Here is a 17,537-nt window from a genome sequence, read left to right as displayed (position 1 = left end):
GGTGTTTGCTTTCTACATAGAATAAAACTTCGTAATGCTCGTACTGAAGTCAGCTCTACATGAACTCAGCTTCTTGACTCTTCCTTACGCAAGCACCTCAGTGCAAGAAGGAAGGCAGAAAAATAGCCAAGTTATTAGCTCATGATAAAAGGAAGATTTTTCAATCAGACTCCTCCTTCCTGTAATTTTACAGGCTATGTGGTGTTAAATAGGTCATAAAACTAGTATCATCATAGCAGCAGCTTTGACTCTGAAGACCAAAGGAGTCATGCATTTAAAACAGAAGACATAATTTTAATATATAGACTATATTAAAAATTGCAGTCCTTATTTCTGCTTTTGTTTTTCAGCTGGAATGCACTTAATTTACATGCAAACCAAGGGATCTACTGATGTATTCAAATATGGTAATTTTTAAAGGATTGACACAAGACCATGATCTGCACTTCAAGGTCAGTGAAAAGGCATGATCATGTCAAAAATAGTGATAACAGTAGCATTAGGCAAATGTATCCCCTTTTTTATGGTGGCAGCTTTTTGCTTAATTCACTGTATTTATGTAGTACAGATGAAGAAGGTGATTATTCTCACTGACTACACCTAGACATGCAGGAACACCCCACACAATATTGCAAGGTGATTATTAGCATCTCATAAAAATCTGGACTGGCGATGTGACCAGAGCACATCACAATTTCCTTCCCACTCTCCATCTCAGACTCTCATCCTTAGAAAATCAAGCCAAGAAAGCAGTTAAAGGGTGGAAATACTATGTGCTTGGGTGGATTTCAAATAGTTATATATGAAATACACAGTATTATCACAGCAGTGTTTGCTACCAGACCAAGGAACAAATGGAAGTTCTTTAATGAGAGGTTCTTTAAATAAGCATGGACAAATTTTACCATTCATAACAAGCACTAAGTAACTACTATGCTGTCATATTAAACTATCACTCACACAAACAGGGGAAAATATTCCTTTAGATTTTTTTATTTTTTTTTTACTTTTTCTTATAGTAACTGCCAGTTAACTTCGTGTTATATATATACATGTAGAGAGAGAGAGTAGCTACCATTATGATTATGAAGTCTATGAGTTTCAACAAGGCCAAGTGCAAGGTCCTGCATCTGGGTAAGGACAAGCTCCAGTATCAGTGCAGACTGGGAGATGAATGGACTGAAAGCAGCCCTGCAGAGAAGAACTTGGGGATACTGGTGGATAAAAAAACGGACACAAGCCAGCAACATGGGCTTGCAGCCCAGAGGCCCAGCTGTATACTGGGCTGCATAAAAAAAACCAAGGCCAGCAGGCTAAGGAAGGCTGCTCTAGTGAGACTTTACCTCAAGTACTGCATTCCGTTCTGGGGCCCCCAACATAAGAAGGACATGGACCTGTTGGCACAAGTCCAGAAAGAAGTGGGCCATGAAGATGATCAGAGGCTGGAGCACCTCTCCTATGAAGACAGGCTGAGAGAGTTGGGGTTGATCAGCCTGGAGAAGAGAAGGCTCTGGGCAGACCTTATAGCAGCCTTCCAGCACCTAAAGGGGGCCTGCAAGAAAGCTGGAGTGGGACTTTCTACAAAAGCCTGTAGTAGACAGGACAAGGGGTAATGGCTTTAAACTGGAAGAGGGTAGATTTAGATAAGGTATTAGGAAGAAATTCTTTATAATGAGGGTGGTGAGACACAGGTTGCCCAGAGAAGCTGTGGCTGCCCCATCCCTGGAAGCATTCAAGGCCAGGCTGGATGGGGCTTTGAGCAGCCTGGTCTAGTGGAAGGTGTCCCTGCCAGATGATCTGTGAAGGTGCCTTCCAACACAACCCACTCTACGACTCTCAGGTTAAGTAAAAATTCCCACATGAAGCACCAGTTAACAAGCTTGTCCACACCTAAAATTATCTACATATATATCCAAAACATTCAAACTGAAGCCTAAGTTGCCCAAGTATAAAAAAGTCTTCGCTGAACTGTAATGATCCAAACTAACACATATCAAAATTATGATAATACCTACCTTCCCTGAATGTTAAGTCCATTGAACTGATTCTCTCCGAGTTCTGTTACTAACGAAAAGACCATCTGTTAAATAAAATAAAATAAAAATTAAATTAATTACACATACTACAAATAAGCAGACATTAATTGTATGATTCTCTATGTGACTCAACATACTGTACAGGTTAATAACTTTCTCTTTTCACTCAGTTTGACTTTTAATTTTTTTAATTATTGGTGCCAAATTAAAGCCATCCAGATCACTGAATAAAATGTGCTGCAAATTGTTTTTTTAACATACATTATATACCCTCCACTTTGGAAAACTAGGAAGCGATTTATTTTAGCTCTGCTTCCCCAAGAGCTGAGGTTAAACTTTCAGAAGAGCACTACTAATAGTTTTTATATGATTTATCTAATTTAGATCAACATATTATGAAAAATTATTCCCATTATTTTTATATATTAAATGTAAAAGACACTTTTCCTAAGATTTAGGTCTCATCTATAATTTTAAATGCAGTGCATACAGTCAAAGAAAACAATCCAAAAATTATGTTCAAATACAGAATAAATATATGTAATTTAAGCTTCACAGGGAGAATAAATTGATAGGGCAGATATTTTTTTTGTTGTTATAACGAAACAGCAACAGGAATTTGGTTTTCCTGAAAATCTATTACAGTGTAATCTAATAAAAATTTTTCTCATTTCTCCAGAGAGCTCCCACTTCATTTTTTCCCTTAGAAGGCTGTAAATGTAGCTGAGGTAAGAAAAGATAAACAAAGTTCAGTCCATGTTTCTTATCATAATGACAGCTCCATGTATGTGCTTACAAACTGGTGATTTATTGTTAACAAAACCTCAATTGCACAAAATACTTACATTTTTAATTAACTGACAATAATAATCTGATGATGTGTAGCCAAGAGTTGATATGAATGTACTCGTTTCAGCTTCATTACTTTCCCATTTAGAAGAAGAAAGAAGATGGCACAGTAAACTCTGTGACAAATGAACAGAAGGGAATTAAAAATGTATTAGGCTACAACATGCTGTGTAAAAAGAACTAACTGCTATTGAGCTGTGTATGCGTAGGATCTTTGAATTGGTTGTGGCCATTTTACACCATTGGTACAGAAAAACAGGCAGCTGCCATCAACCAGAAGGAAAATGCTGCAGCTGCTACAATCAAACATGTGTTCACACACCACAGGATTTCAGTAACTGCAATAGCAATGGAGGCTATCCATGTCAAAACCAGGCAGACCTCAAGTAGGTTTTTCAGTTCTCTGAGAGCCATTTCAGTCTGGTATCATCTGGATAGTAGTAGTCACATTGCTACACAGCAAAAAACCCACTTGTAGTCTTGATCAGTACCATGATCAAGAAGAGGAAGCACAAAGTTAATATTTTCTGTATCGCTCCTTCAAGAGACTACAGTATTTTTGATGGGATTCAGGGTCTGGCCTCATAATTTATTTTGCTCAATTTCCTCATTATCTTGAAAAGATAATGATAAAATTTTAGTTTAACATTTACTTCTTTACCATTTGCTACAGAATGCTTTAAGTCACATTTAATAAATGATAATGACTTTTTAATACTTCATATAAAAATCAAAACAATCCTTTGATGACAGATTCAGAGTAAAGTCAGATTAACACATTTGATAACACTGGTTCTGCAGGCACCTACAGAGGCCTCTCTCTGACAGTACTCTGGTTTCACACTTCCCCAGTTCCTCAGCTCTGTACTACAGCTCTGCTGTCTTTTGGGCAGATCTTACAGCCCAGCACCTTCCCAACTGAACTCATTTAGGAAAGCTGTTAGGTGAAATCTTGAGCTGGTTTTTGCATCCTGCTGTCATAACTGAGCAGGGGTAGCTTCGTGTTGCTTAGCAAATGATCCACACTCAATTTGTTACAGGGTTTTTTTTCTTCCTGTCCTCTGTCGCTACATGCTGATGTAACAACAGCTACATTCCCTTTCCAGAGATTCATTTTAGGGCTTTATGTATCATTGACACTTAAAGAACAAACTAAATTACATTTTGTATGGCAGTAAGTATAAAAACCTTTGTAACAGAAGGTCAGGATTAGCAAAGACTGAAAAAGACCTTAATTTTAAAAACATGTAATTAAAAGGAAAGTTCAGATGAAAGCCCTGTGAATTCCATGGTCTTAGGGTGTTTCCATATATGCTTTTTAAAAGAGGGATCTGATGAAAGAGTTGACACTAAAATAATAAAAATCAGTAAGCTTGTTTTCTCCTTTCAGAAACCTGTATCAAATATTTATGCATGCTTTTGTTGAACATCCCTAAGCAACTGCTTCAGAAGTCTTGGAATTAGATGTATTCCCTGTATTCCATGTTTCATTACTGTGAGACAGAAGATAGAATCAACAGAAGCACACCAAAGGTCTAAGAAAATTCATTACTATCAAAATAAGTAAGAAGGATCTGGGACACCTTATTTATTGTACTTTGTTTTAAGATTAATTTACTACCTTGCAGCCTTAATTTAAATGTCTAAATACCCTTTTTCTTTCATTATAAAACTTTTTTCCTAAATAGCCCTCAACAGGAGAAACTTCTGTTTTACTGCCATGCAGTGACTTACCAAAAACTAAGGAGAAAGGAAAATGCTGTGGCAACCCAGAGTTTCAAAGAAGTAAATCACATGCAACTTTTGCATTCTTAAGAAAAAGACACAAAAAGGTGGATTTTCAAAATGTACAAGCATCTAAATATGTCAAAAGTGAAGGCTAAAATCTATTAAACTGTACAATTTCCAAACACCTTAATCAATTTATTAATATGAAACCGTACATATTTTTATTCTCCTTTGCAACTATTACTAAAGCTAAAATTTGTTTTCAGAATGTTACCAAGGGTTCAGACAAGTAGTTCTTACAAAATAGGACAGTTTGCTAAGTAGAATGAGATCAGACTGCAAGCTGAAAAAAAAATAAAAGAGCAGTTAGTAACAACAATCTTGGGATGCCACTTTTGCTAGAGATAAGGAGGTGGCTTGAAAAGTACAAGGTTTGTTGGATTGCTCAGTGAAAGACTTGCAGAAAGCTTCAACAGTGAGAAGAACAAACATAAAAAGCTCTGACAAGGACCTGACAGGCTGACACGGCAGCTAATGACAGCTAAATGAGGGAGTATCTTAAAACCCAATATATTCAGCTGTAACACTATAAAATACATTATCCTGTGACCCTCTCTGTAACCAGAGCTTTCCTAAGGATAAAACTAATCTAACACTCTTTACATGAAGAGTAATTTCAAAACTACTTTCCCCTTACCCTTGTGCAATAGTCATTGTTGACTAATCAATAGAGGGAAAGACAAGACAAAATTACTACACATCATCAGTGTCTGCATATGGCCTGCAACATTCTCATGGGTTTTTTTGTTTAGTTGGTTGGTTGGTTGGTTGGGATTTTGTTTGCTTTTCCTTTTCTGAGCACATTGCTACATCCATGCTAAGATTTTACGCATTTCCTTTGGAACATGCAAAACCCCTGAGCAGCCAGAAGGGGGCAAGGGAAACAGGGATAAGGAGATCGTTCAGTCAAGATAAAAGGAGGTTTTAGGTAGGTATAGAAGAAAAATATGTATTGAAGATGAAAAACATTTAGAATTCAGCTATATGTCTTAAATATTTCATTTTACAGATGCTATTGCCAGTGCAAAGCCTGAGAGATATACATACATGCAACAAAGATAAGAAATTTGGTAACAATTTAAAGTATTTTTCAGCTAAGGTTTAAATGCTTTCTTTGATCCAGAAAGTTCTCCGTATTTCTAGAACATGTAGCTCATTTACTGCACTTAATTCTGGTTGTAAGTAATAAGTCTTTTACTACTATATATTGCATTAGCAGAGAGCTGTCTGGAAGAAAAATACTGACAATTCACTCTTAACATTTGAGAAATGGACTGTTGGATGGATATGGAATTGGCTAGATGGCTGTGTCCAAAGAGTTATAGTCGACAGCTCAGCGCCCGAGCAGAAACCAGTAATGAGTGGTGTTCCTCAAGGATCCATACTGGGACCAATACCATTTAATATCTTCATCAGTGGGGTGGGGTTGAGTGGACAGTGGGGTTGAGCACACCCTCACCAACTCCGCAGATGACACCGAGCTATGTGGTACAGCTGATTCACTTAAGGGAAGGGATACCATCCAAAGGGACCTTGACAGGCTTGAGGAATAGGCCCGTCCAAAGCTCAGAAAGTTCAGCAAGGCCAAGTGTCCTGCACCTGGCTCACAATTCTCAGTATCAGTGCAGACTGGGGGATGAATGGATTGAGAGGAGCCCTGCAGAGAAGGACTTGGGGATACTGGTAGATGAAAAACTGGACATGAGCCGGCCATGGGTGCTTGTAGCCCAGAAGGCCAGAGACACTGGAACAGACTGCCCAGAGAAGCCGTGGATACCCCATCCTTGAAAGTGTTCAGGGTCAGGTTGGATGGAGCTTTCAGCAACCTGGTCTAGTGGAAGGTATCCCTGCCCACAGCAGGAGGGTTAGACTACATTATAGTTGAAGGTCCCTTCCAATCCAAACCATTCCATGACTATGATTTTTGTAAGGTGAACAGTTTCTTGAACACCAGATTTCTGCTATTCTATCACAAAATCCGCTTGTAACATTACACTTCTGTGTAAGTACGCTGTCCTGGTTTTACCTAGGATAGAGTTAATTTTCTTCTTAGTAGCAGGTACAGTGATGTGTTTTGGATTTAGTGTGAAAATAATGTTGATAACAAACTGATGCTTTTGCTGCTGCTAAGCAGTGCTTACTCTAAATTAAGAATTCTTCAAGTTTCCCATGCTCTGCCAGTGAGCAGGTGCAGTAGAAGCTGGGAGGGAGCACAGCCGGGACAGCTGACCCAAGCTAGCCACAGGGATATTCCATACCATAGAACATCATGCTCAGAATATAAACTGGGGGGAGTTGGCCAGGGCCTGCCGATTGCTGCTTGGGACTGGCTGGGCATCAGTCAGTGGTGAGCAGCTGGGCCTTACCACGTGGTGAGCAGCGGTATTGTGCATCACTTGGATTTTTTTTCCTTTGGGTTTTATTTCTCCTTTTCATTACAATTGTTATTATTATTACTATTATCATTATTATATATTTTTCAATTATTAAATTGTTTCACCTTTTTTTCTGATTCTCCTCCCCATCCCGCAGGGGGCGGCAGATTGAGAAAGCAGCTGTGTGGTACTTAGCTGCCAGCTGGGGTTGGAATATGACATACACAAATGATGTGGAAGGGGTGTATAATGGCCAGAAACAAAGCCACTTAGCAGGTAAACTGGATAAGACAAACTCAGTAACTGCAAGAAACCAACTTTTCCAGTTAGAACATGGAAAGATAAAAGCAAACCATTCCAAGAGAAAATCTCTAAAGAGAAAAACTGACTGAGAACAACAAGATCATCAAGGTAATTATTTTCTTACGGTATTTGTCCATCCTCTTTAACCTTATACATCATGAACTTGATTATCAAAAATACAGTGTAAATTGGGAATGTCTAATTTCTAACTAAATGGCAATGAAAACAGTTGGTTTTCACCTCAAGCTTCGAAGTTCACCATGTTTATATTCCAGCAATTCTTAGATCTAAAGGGACCGTACCAGAAAATACTTCACATCTTACTGGAGAACTTGGTTAGAACCAGCCCCAAGACCAAGTATAAAACAATGTTTCTTTATATGTGAGTTTCTCCTTTCACTTTTGAAATCAACGCTTACAGAAAATACTACAGAGAAATCTAGAAGGCTTCAGGAGGTTTTCTCACACAGGTTCTTACAGATATATTCAAAATTAGTAATAGGTTCCATTATTGCATTATGAAACTCCCCCAGAGCATTTCGGAAAAGAAAAAATTATAACATTTTATACAGCTGCAGTGTGGATTCCTCAGATTGGAGAGATCACTAATTTTGACACTAACGACTTCTAAAGAGCCATTTCAAGCCCAACAGAAGGTATTCAAGTACGTGATGGGAAAGCTGTCAATACTAAATGCACTCCTGTATTGATCTCTGTTATGAATCCTAGCCTACTCCAGCGAAGTAGACAATTTGAGGTTTACATAACAGTCAGTTATTTCTGGCAGTAAATTAACTACCACTCACTGTCTAATCCACTAATGCCATATACTGCGAGTCAGAAAAATGGGTGAGTCTGTGGCAGAAGTGCTGCATTCAGAAGGAAAAATAATAAGGTGTCATGATTCTGGAAAATGAAGAGCAGTCGGGTATACTGTGATATCAGAAATTATTTCTTTCTTTATTTCCCTCACTATTGATGAAGTAAGAAGCAGGAAGGAAACCACCTTGGTTCTAGCAAGAGAATATATCCACCCCCATGGCCTTGGATTAAAATTCTGCAACGTAATCCCATTTCAGCCTGAAACTGAATTAATGAGTTTTCAAAAAGCCCTCAAAATGACCAACTTAGCTGAACAACCTTGCCAGTAGCTTTATTTTATTGATGAAATTTATACTGAGTAACATCCTAACTAAATCAATTTAACATTCAACATTGCAGAGACATTTCTAATATCTCTAACAGACAGATAATCCTAGGAGCATTTGCATGAAGACATAAAATCATTTACTTTATCAACACAGTACTTCATATCTAGCAGGTTTTGTAGCAGAGGCTGCCCGATTTAGCATTTATTCCTCTGATTTATAGACTGACTTCAAGGCTATCCCTAATTAACTCACTCAGGGAAAGTGGAGGGAATGAGAATAGACTTGAAACTAAAGACTTCAAGAATACAAATGAAGAAAACAAGTCACTATGTTCCCTGATTATTGTCCACTCTAAAGAGGACTAAGTAACTGAAAAACATTTCCTACCTTCCTATTTTCCGTCAAGCTCAGCCAACTCTTCTGGTACTCCTCTTTAAGTAATGAAGGCTGATTTCCATGTGCTACAAGGGATTCATTGAGTTAGTTACTCCACGAAGTTCATTTCTCAGAGGCAACAATCTCTTGAAGCACATGCATCTGTGAAAGCCTGCAAATTATTTTCCTGGAACAGAATTTGCCCCTCCACTGAGACAAGCAACACAAGACTGAGAAAATACTATCAACTCAGCTAGTGCCTGCAACTCCAGAAAGGGGTAAAGGTGCTTTAGTCTTCTGATACTGCCTTTACTAAGAAGGGACCCAAAAGCTTTGAAGTCTTTTCCCCCTTCTTTCTGTAATAGTAAATATCTTCCCACTCATTTCAATAGGGAAAAATATAGAAGCCTGAATTAAAGGGACAATTACCTCTTAAATTAGACATCAACACAGAAATAGCACTTGATTTTTATTATAGGGCAACATGACAAGTTTTAAACTAGTAACTGTATTTGCATAGCAACTGTCCTGGAATTTATGACACAGTTTAAAAGACATTCCAGGGGAGCCAGATAAATCAATTTGTTTTTGGAAACTTCTCAACACACTTTCTCCAAGTATTTATGATCCTGAATGTCCTGAGAAGCAGATGTGAAAATCAACAGAAGCAATGTATTTTAAAGAGAGGAGATGGGTGGTTTCACTGGGATGAGCCATTCAAACCTGACAATGATTAGGACTTTCCAGTGACACTACTGGGCTCTACTTGCCAACTTGGATGAGTCTGTCAAAGCAACAGGTTGAGCAGGATGGAACAGAAGGATCTATCATTTATCCTAAACCATATTCCCCTTTAGTACATTCTCCTTGAAAACACAGAATGCCACTTTTTTTGAGAAGAGATCATTAATGATGTTTTGCTGAAAATCACGATCTATGTGAATTTGTTAGAATAAGTACAACAAAGACACCCAAGGTTAAATTTCTGAAATCCAGTCAAGTAACAGTTTGTTTCTGACCTTTCCCTCTGCTTTGACAAGAACCAGATTTCCTCAGGTCTGCTAAGAAAAAGCAGGTATAATAAGGAAAACTAAATCTTATTCAGAAAAAAACATTAGAAATAAGTGCTATTTCCTCTTTGCATTTTATCAGATTTTGGAATGAGTATTTCTTATATGGCAATGATTTCAAGAGTCTGTACATCAATTTTGTTCTTAGGTGTTCCCTGTACAGTCAGATGACCCATTGCTTTCAACACAGCTCTAGAAGAAAAGAGATCAAATTCTATTTCCAACCTGGCTTTAAAAATACTTCAAAACATTAATGATAAATTAGATAACATGATTTCCAACCATTATTGAAAGAATAAAATTGTTACACAATAGGTAGTATTTCTTTCTTTAAATAGGTAGGATTCTAACATACGAAAATACTTGCTAAATTATTTAGAGTCCTCAGGAAGCAAGGTATACACATTGCCCAGATTTGTTTGAATGTAAATTAATGTTTGTTTGCTAGCTTTCAGCAGCTCATTCCAAGCCAAATTCCTGCGGATATATTGTAGCAATATTTTCTTTAAAATCAAGCTCACAGGCTTAGGAGTTTGATGAAAACTCATCAACAATAAAGCACAAACAGGTCTGGTATTTTTAGAACTTTTTTACTATAAAACAACCAGCTCTGGAGAAACGTGGTGGCTAAGTCTGTAAATGACAAGGTGGCATACTTGTTCAGAGACTATCTCAACACCATCGGTTTATGAAACCAATTCTGTGAGTAGGATGCTGACATAACACAATTCATATTATTTCCACACATTTATCCATTCGTAACAAAGTCTGTGACTTTTAATTTTGCTGACAAGACCTCTTACTCACTTGCTCCTTAGTTTCAGGAAAAGATAGAAAATTATTTTCCACTAACCAAAACCAAAATGTAAAAGAAAATAAGGTAGCAAAACACTATACAGATTTTAAACATAATGTAGCTTCAAAGTACTGTTTTACTCTACACAATTTTGTTTTCTCGATATTTTTTAAAAATCTCAGTGTGTAAATTAGGCAAAATTACATGGCATATACTTGTTAACAACTTAATTATTTTTAGTATGTCAGAGGGTATTTTATAGGATAGAAAAAAAATCTAACTACTTACTATCAATAATCTAATCAAAATCTACAATTCCTGCTTTAAAATTAAAACTGGTTAAAGCACATTTCAAACAGGCTAAACATTATACTATGCATACACATGTATTTTGATGATTAGCTAGTCAACACAATCTCCCACTTTACCAAATGTAGTATTCCAGTAACCACTCAGAGATATTGCACAAAGAAATCACTTCAGTTTCAAATCAACTTTAAGAAAGCTTAGAATAATCTTCAGTAATTTACTGAATCGGGGCCAAAGTGCCTAAGTTTATGGTGGGTAGGGGTTTTCTTCCTACATTTTTTTCTGACCTTTACTGTCAGGAAGTTTTTTTTTTGTTTCAGCAGAGTTTATGAATACATGCATGTATGGGATGGTTTTCATTAGCTAAATTCTATACCAGCACACTAAATAAAATTGTCAGCCACAAGTATATGTTTAGGATTTATTGGAGCTTCTTATTTTTCTCCTTATTCACTTGGAATGACAATCTGACATGTGCCCATATCTAAACCTCCACTGATAACCACGAAAGACTAGTTGATTGTAAACAAATTATTTTGCTAAACATTCCTACAGAGACAACGGTCTTGCCATTTAAGCATGTGATCAAGCTACACAAAATCTACAGATAAATGACTAGACTGAGTTAACAAGGCTTTCAAGTTAAAAAAGATATCCAGGAATAATATTGTTCTTTCACAAAATTAACATTGATAGATGTACAAACTTCATTGGTTTTCACACATTCCCAGACAGGAAAACAAGTTCTATCAACATCCCCACGTTATATCTGATGCAACAGAGCCCTTCACCCTGTTCTGTCCTTGAAGCATGTAAGCATGTAAGGCTCTCCCTCAGTCAGTGTTTGCAGTGCTCTCACATCAGGCCAATTTCCTTCACTTTGCTTCAACATCCTATCTGCAATTTGCTTTTTAAAAGAACTAATAATGGCAAAAAAACCCACAAAAGGACCATGAAAACCTACTAGAAAAACTTAACTGAAAAAAACCTCAAAAGCCCATTCAGACAGATATGCTTTTTCTTCAGATATTAATGTATGCTATGAATTGTGTCCATCCTGATCATGCATGTAGCTTACTAAAATGTTTAGGTTCATATTCTACCTGTTTCTTAAAATGGAAGAAACCTGTTACATATTTCCATACAATTCAAAATCAACCTGATCCTAATTTCCAAATGATATGCAGAGAATAAAATTATGGGAAGAGGGGCAGGGGGAAGCTGCACTGTTGTTTCCTCATCTATTCAGGCTCAGTTAACTTTTGTGAAACTACTATAGGAAAAACAGGTTCCACTACTACGTGGCTAAGACCACACAACTTTTTAATGGATGAGTTCCAAAGCCTAAGCTCCATCTGCAAATCACTAACAAAACCCTTGGAAATCATAAGAAAGAAGCTAAAGAATTGTGGGGCTGCCAAGCTTTGAGTCTACTCTTGGCCTCAGACAGGAAAAGCAGTTTCAAATCTCCTTCTCTTTTCTTTCTCTTTCAGAAACACCCACCTAGAAAGTGCTATTACTCTTCATATTAAAAAAGGGGAGACTTTTGCTGCTGAAATAAAACACACATTTACACTAACTTATAAAAGGAAATTCAATAGCTTTACCAGAGTCAACCGTAAATCTTTTATTTTAAAGCCCTCTGGTTCAACTAGCCAGAGATTTAGAATTAATTTCCCTCTTCCCTCCACAATTTTCAAAAGCTAAAATGCAAACTTCCACACAGAATTCCTTAAATCCACAAAAAAAAAAAAATTACGTGGAAAAAAGAGATGACTAAGTTTAGAAAGAGTGGATGCATCATAAAATTGTTTCCCTTTTAGTTTAAATCTGTAAGCTCAGTAATTTCTAGAACAAAGATAATCCCAAACTCAGGCTTTTTTTCAATAAACGTATGTGCCCAATGTCAGATTTTTATACTTCCAATAGGTACACATTGCAAATACCCAAAGATCACCTAACCTAGGATGATATTCAGCAGAAATTATTTTTAATCACTTGGGTTTGGACTTCATAAGTATCAAGCTGTTAAAAGTTTAAGGGGAGAAAAATGTTCACTGAACTTTTTAGCAAAAAAGCATAAAATATGCCTTTAATGGTGATGCAACAATTGCTGGTCACTAATTACATTAGGTTGAACAAAAGTATCCAGTGCCAGTAGAATTTATTCAAATAGAGACCGCTTTTTCTTTGTCAGTAACAAATCATTATTCTTTACTAGAGCCACCTGGCACCACTAAAGTGCTCTGAAAAATGTCAGCTGGCTAGCAAATCACGACACTTGCTGTTAAAGCTCAAGCAGCCTTACAGGAAAGCAGAATCTTTAGTTTCTCATTTTGCTCTTTAAGATGCTTAGCTTTTATTTATTTTGGCCCAGAAGCCAAGAAATTATTTATATTCGCGTTAGCTTGACATTGTTAAAGAACTGCTTATTTGAAAAACAAGATGACAGCTCTGTTTTCCCCCACCCCATTCGTATCATCATACTGGTTTTAACCAGAAGAATAGGATAATACTTGCAAATCTGCAAACACTGCAAATTCTCTAACATCCTACCAATGCAGTTATATATGGGTGACTACAGAATCTCCAAACCAGCTTAGAAAGTCAATTCACAAAGGGGTTAGTGAGAAAGCTAACTAACAATGTAGATGTCTAATCTTCAGCAGGTTAGAAATGACCAAGAACTCCCTCTAGTTGACTCTCCAGAAACTGGAAGAAGAACAAAACAAGTACTGTCAGTGAACTCAGTAAAACTTCGGGATAATAAGCATCAGAAATTGATTATGTGCTGTGTATTAAAATCCAACTTCATTCTTAGCTGTTCTTTCACTACGTTAAAAAGAGCCAGCCCCCAATCTCTTCTTGTATGAGTATATCTTAATAACTTCAATCAGCCTCCTGTCCTTTACAAATTATATTGTTTTAGAACATACTCTGCTAGAATTCTTCAGTATATAATACCACTGTATCAACTACTTACTCCTCTTTGATTCATCAGTCCAATTTTCAAAGTCAAAGAAAATTGAAAATATTCCAATTTTCAATGCAATCTTCCCCCTCCCCTAGAAGTGACCCACTCTAACTATACCTATGAACCTTGCTTTTTAACCTGCTAGAGGCAGAACTGTGTATTAGCAAGTTTAAGAGGCAGGTATGTCAAATCTTAAGCAAGTATGGCTGGAAGAAGTGGGTTTCCCTAAGTGTGTCCCCTGCATAGTCACACATACTTCAACAGAAATCACTCAGTCTCTGGCCCATGTATTTTGTGTATGCACAGGACATGCATGCCAGGGGCTGGAATAAAGAGGGCAGTCACTCTGAGGAACCCATTTTCCCTTCCAGATTGGTGCCCAGGACAAAACAAATCACACAAAGGACTGAGAAAAGTGCCTTTATCACTCTTTACTCCCTCGGGACACATTGCAAAGCAAGCAGACCTCAAGGTCCCTCATCGCGTTAGGAGTTCATGAAGTCATTGGGCTTTAGTTCACGCTCTCAGATCTTAAAAGTATGCATATATCTCATTTAACAGTCTTTTGCTTTCTGTATTGCTTCAAAGGCAAATTGACTCAACTATGCGTTATCCAGTGAAAGTTGTTTCATTCAAGCTCATTTACATACTTAATTCTACATATGCTTAAACACAATGTAAAAACTCATTCATCAAAATGTATCTTGTCATGCCCATATACTTATATAATAGAATTACAGTATCTGTCCTCAACTGCAGCTGATTTACATACTCCAAAAAGGCCTGTAGATGCTGTGTAAGTATTTGCATGACACCAAGTTCAACCATTTAAATCCACCTCATGAAACTCAAGATCCCAGATAAGTGTACGTCTAACATTAAGGAGGTGAAATCAGCTTTCAAAACAGTAAACTGGCTGCCAGGTTAATAAAAGGAAAAAGAAAAAAAAAAGTTGTTCTTCATTTCGGTTGGAGTAAAACATTTTACAGAAACAGTAAAATAACACTGAGCATGGAAGCCAAAAAAAAAAGGGGGGGGAGCATAAAACAACAAAAAAGAATAAACATTATACAGCACTTAATGTAAGTGCAGAGGTTACTTCTTACTGCCAAAAAAGAACAAAACATTCAGGCTGTAAAGTAACAAATATTTTAACAAAACCCCCCAAACACCCAACCCCCAACTTTTTGAAAAGTCTCTATATATCGCATTATATACTATTTACTTCAAGCAGAACTGATTTGGTAGGAAGCATGACCTGTATGTTTATGACTGACAGAAGCAAGCAGCCAAAAGGAGGGGTGAAGGGAAGCTATACTTTCTCAAAATTAAAACCCCCTAAAAGTCTGTGGAATGCTGTTTACTTCAACTCTGTTTTACAACCACTGCTGCACATAGAAGGGATTGACTGAAATGTCTGCAGCCTGTGGCCACCCACACTATGGGAAGCACTATGATTAAAGAAAGTGCTATGTTCTTGTATCTGCCAGCAAAGTCTGCTTCATGCTGTAATTATTATACTTGCAGTCTTCTTATAATCTATTGCATCTGTTGCGGGAAGTCCCCTTACATTGTCCAACAAGAAAAGCATTGAACATGAATAGCAAGTTATTTTTAATGTGCACAAATGGCTCGACAACTGGATACTTTAAATACTTCTCTTTTAAGTTTATGAAAACATTTTGTCTTATAGTACAGCCAGAGCCACAGAAAGCAGATCTACCACTGAAACATTCACTTTAACCTACTTACCAAAAGATACAGCCTGAAACAACACCCTTTCTCCCCACATCTTTATAATGAGCTAAATTGTTGCTTTAGATCTTTAAAGCACAAAAATGATGTGAATTGTGGATTAGACATGTATCTAAAGAGCACTAAAATGTTATGATTCTGTCGCTACTTCAAGTGATTACACACATTGAACATTTCTGATGACCCTATGATTTAAACACATTATAACTTCTCCCTTTCTCTTTAAGAATGTTTAATATTCATAGCAACAGTAAATATGAAAACAATAAAATAAGCCCTAAGCATCAAAGTAAGTAGCAGTTCTCTCTGCAAAAAATTTTATTTCGAATTCTGATCTCTGCAGTAAGTAGTAAAAAAGTTCAAAACTTATATTCCATGCATTCTCTTGATATTGTCTGGGGCTCTATCACACAAAAATAAACAGTACAATGCTGTTGTTGGAAGTGCAACACATAGCTGTTATTGCACTCTTCCCTACCAAATTTATGAGACAGTCTGTACCATTTCAACAATTTTGCCAGCAGTTAGCTGCAGAGATGCTCTTGTAAAAAGCACAGATTGTCTGCTGGCTATAAATATGAACTGTTACAGTAACCAGTGTGCGACTGGCTAGCAAAGGAGGGAAGAAGGATGTACAAAAAGCAACGCTGAATGAAAAAGTCCAGGACCGGGTAAAAGCCCATTCATCCCCACCCACTCCACACCACTTCCTGAGGAACTGTCTTTAGACCCTCTTTGACATAAACCCTTGATTCGAGGCAAGGGTAAATTCCATATATAGAGACTGAGGAAAAGTGCCACAAAGACTCCTGAAGGACTAGGGGAAATCACAGAAAAATTAATAGCGAAAGCACAAACAAGATAAATACTTCAATCGCCATCAGATGTCTTCCATCTGAAGAAATATGCTATGGCCTTTATGGTGATCAAAGTTCGGGATGATCATCTGCACAGGTAGAGGAGGAATGACAACTCCTCTTTTCCAAACATACCAAAAAAGCCGTAAGACCCCTAAAACCACAACAGTGAGTCTCAGAAAGTGACTAAGTAACTTTGAACTACTTTGGCCTCCAGGAGACTTAACATTTTCCATTTCTCTTTTGGACACAAGCCCCCTGGAACACAGACCTCTCTTTTCCCACAACTGCTAGGGAAAACCAGAACCCCTGCTCCACTCCTCCCCTTCCCTCTTAAACTGGCATTCCCTTCTGATTATTTTGTGTTTTACCTGTGGTAAAATATTATAGTGATATCACCACAAAGGTAAGAAATAGTCTAAACAAACTAGTTACTAATCTCAGCCTGAATATTACTATGACTAGTGTTGTCCCCTTAGAATGAGCAGACAAGAAAGTTACAAATACAGTGCTGTATTTGTAATAAAACCATGCTAAACCCTATGCTCTAGGACACTGATTCTTTCTCCTCTAACTTGCTTGATAATAAGTAGCAGGTGAAGTATGTTCATCATTTTAACTCAAATATCTCAGTTCAGCTCTTAATCTCTCCCTTTGAAAACTGTCTAGATAAGAAGGAAGAAACGTGTTTCTCAGGATAACCTCTAGCAATTCATAAGCCTTTTAACAGACAAATTACACATATATGTCATTAATATACTATTCTTATCTCATAGAGATCTCATTCATTGTAAATCCAACATTATTCTAATACTTTTCTGCATCAAATGCCCCTGTTGAATGACAAATGACAAATCATTTAGGCTCCTCCTAACTTAATAAAGCAGACTAAAGAACAG

General features: G+C 37.1%; 1 protein-coding gene across 8 annotated transcripts in view; it reads right to left on the bottom strand.

The window, feature by feature from the left end:
- The window catches only part of FANCC (FA complementation group C), a 91,238-nt gene that overhangs the window by 28,618 nt on the left and 45,083 nt on the right, over positions 1-17,537 (bottom strand). For all 8 annotated transcript variants that reach the window (XM_027791360.2, XM_055791348.1, XM_055791351.1 and 5 more), the window contains 2 exons: positions 2,882-3,001; positions 2,016-2,080 (listed from right to left, as the gene is read on the bottom strand). In XM_027791360.2, the coding sequence (XP_027647161.1) occupies positions 2,016-2,080; positions 2,882-3,001 (185 nt within the window). The remainder of the gene's footprint in view (positions 1-2,015; positions 2,081-2,881; positions 3,002-17,537) is intronic.

Source organism: Falco peregrinus, chromosome Z (assembly GCF_023634155.1).
Source record: "Falco peregrinus isolate bFalPer1 chromosome Z, bFalPer1.pri, whole genome shotgun sequence".
Classification (NCBI taxonomy): Eukaryota; Metazoa; Chordata; class Aves; order Falconiformes; family Falconidae; genus Falco; species Falco peregrinus.
The sequence above is the reverse complement of the archived record's forward strand: the minus strand, read 5'-3'. Positions and strand labels throughout refer to the sequence as shown.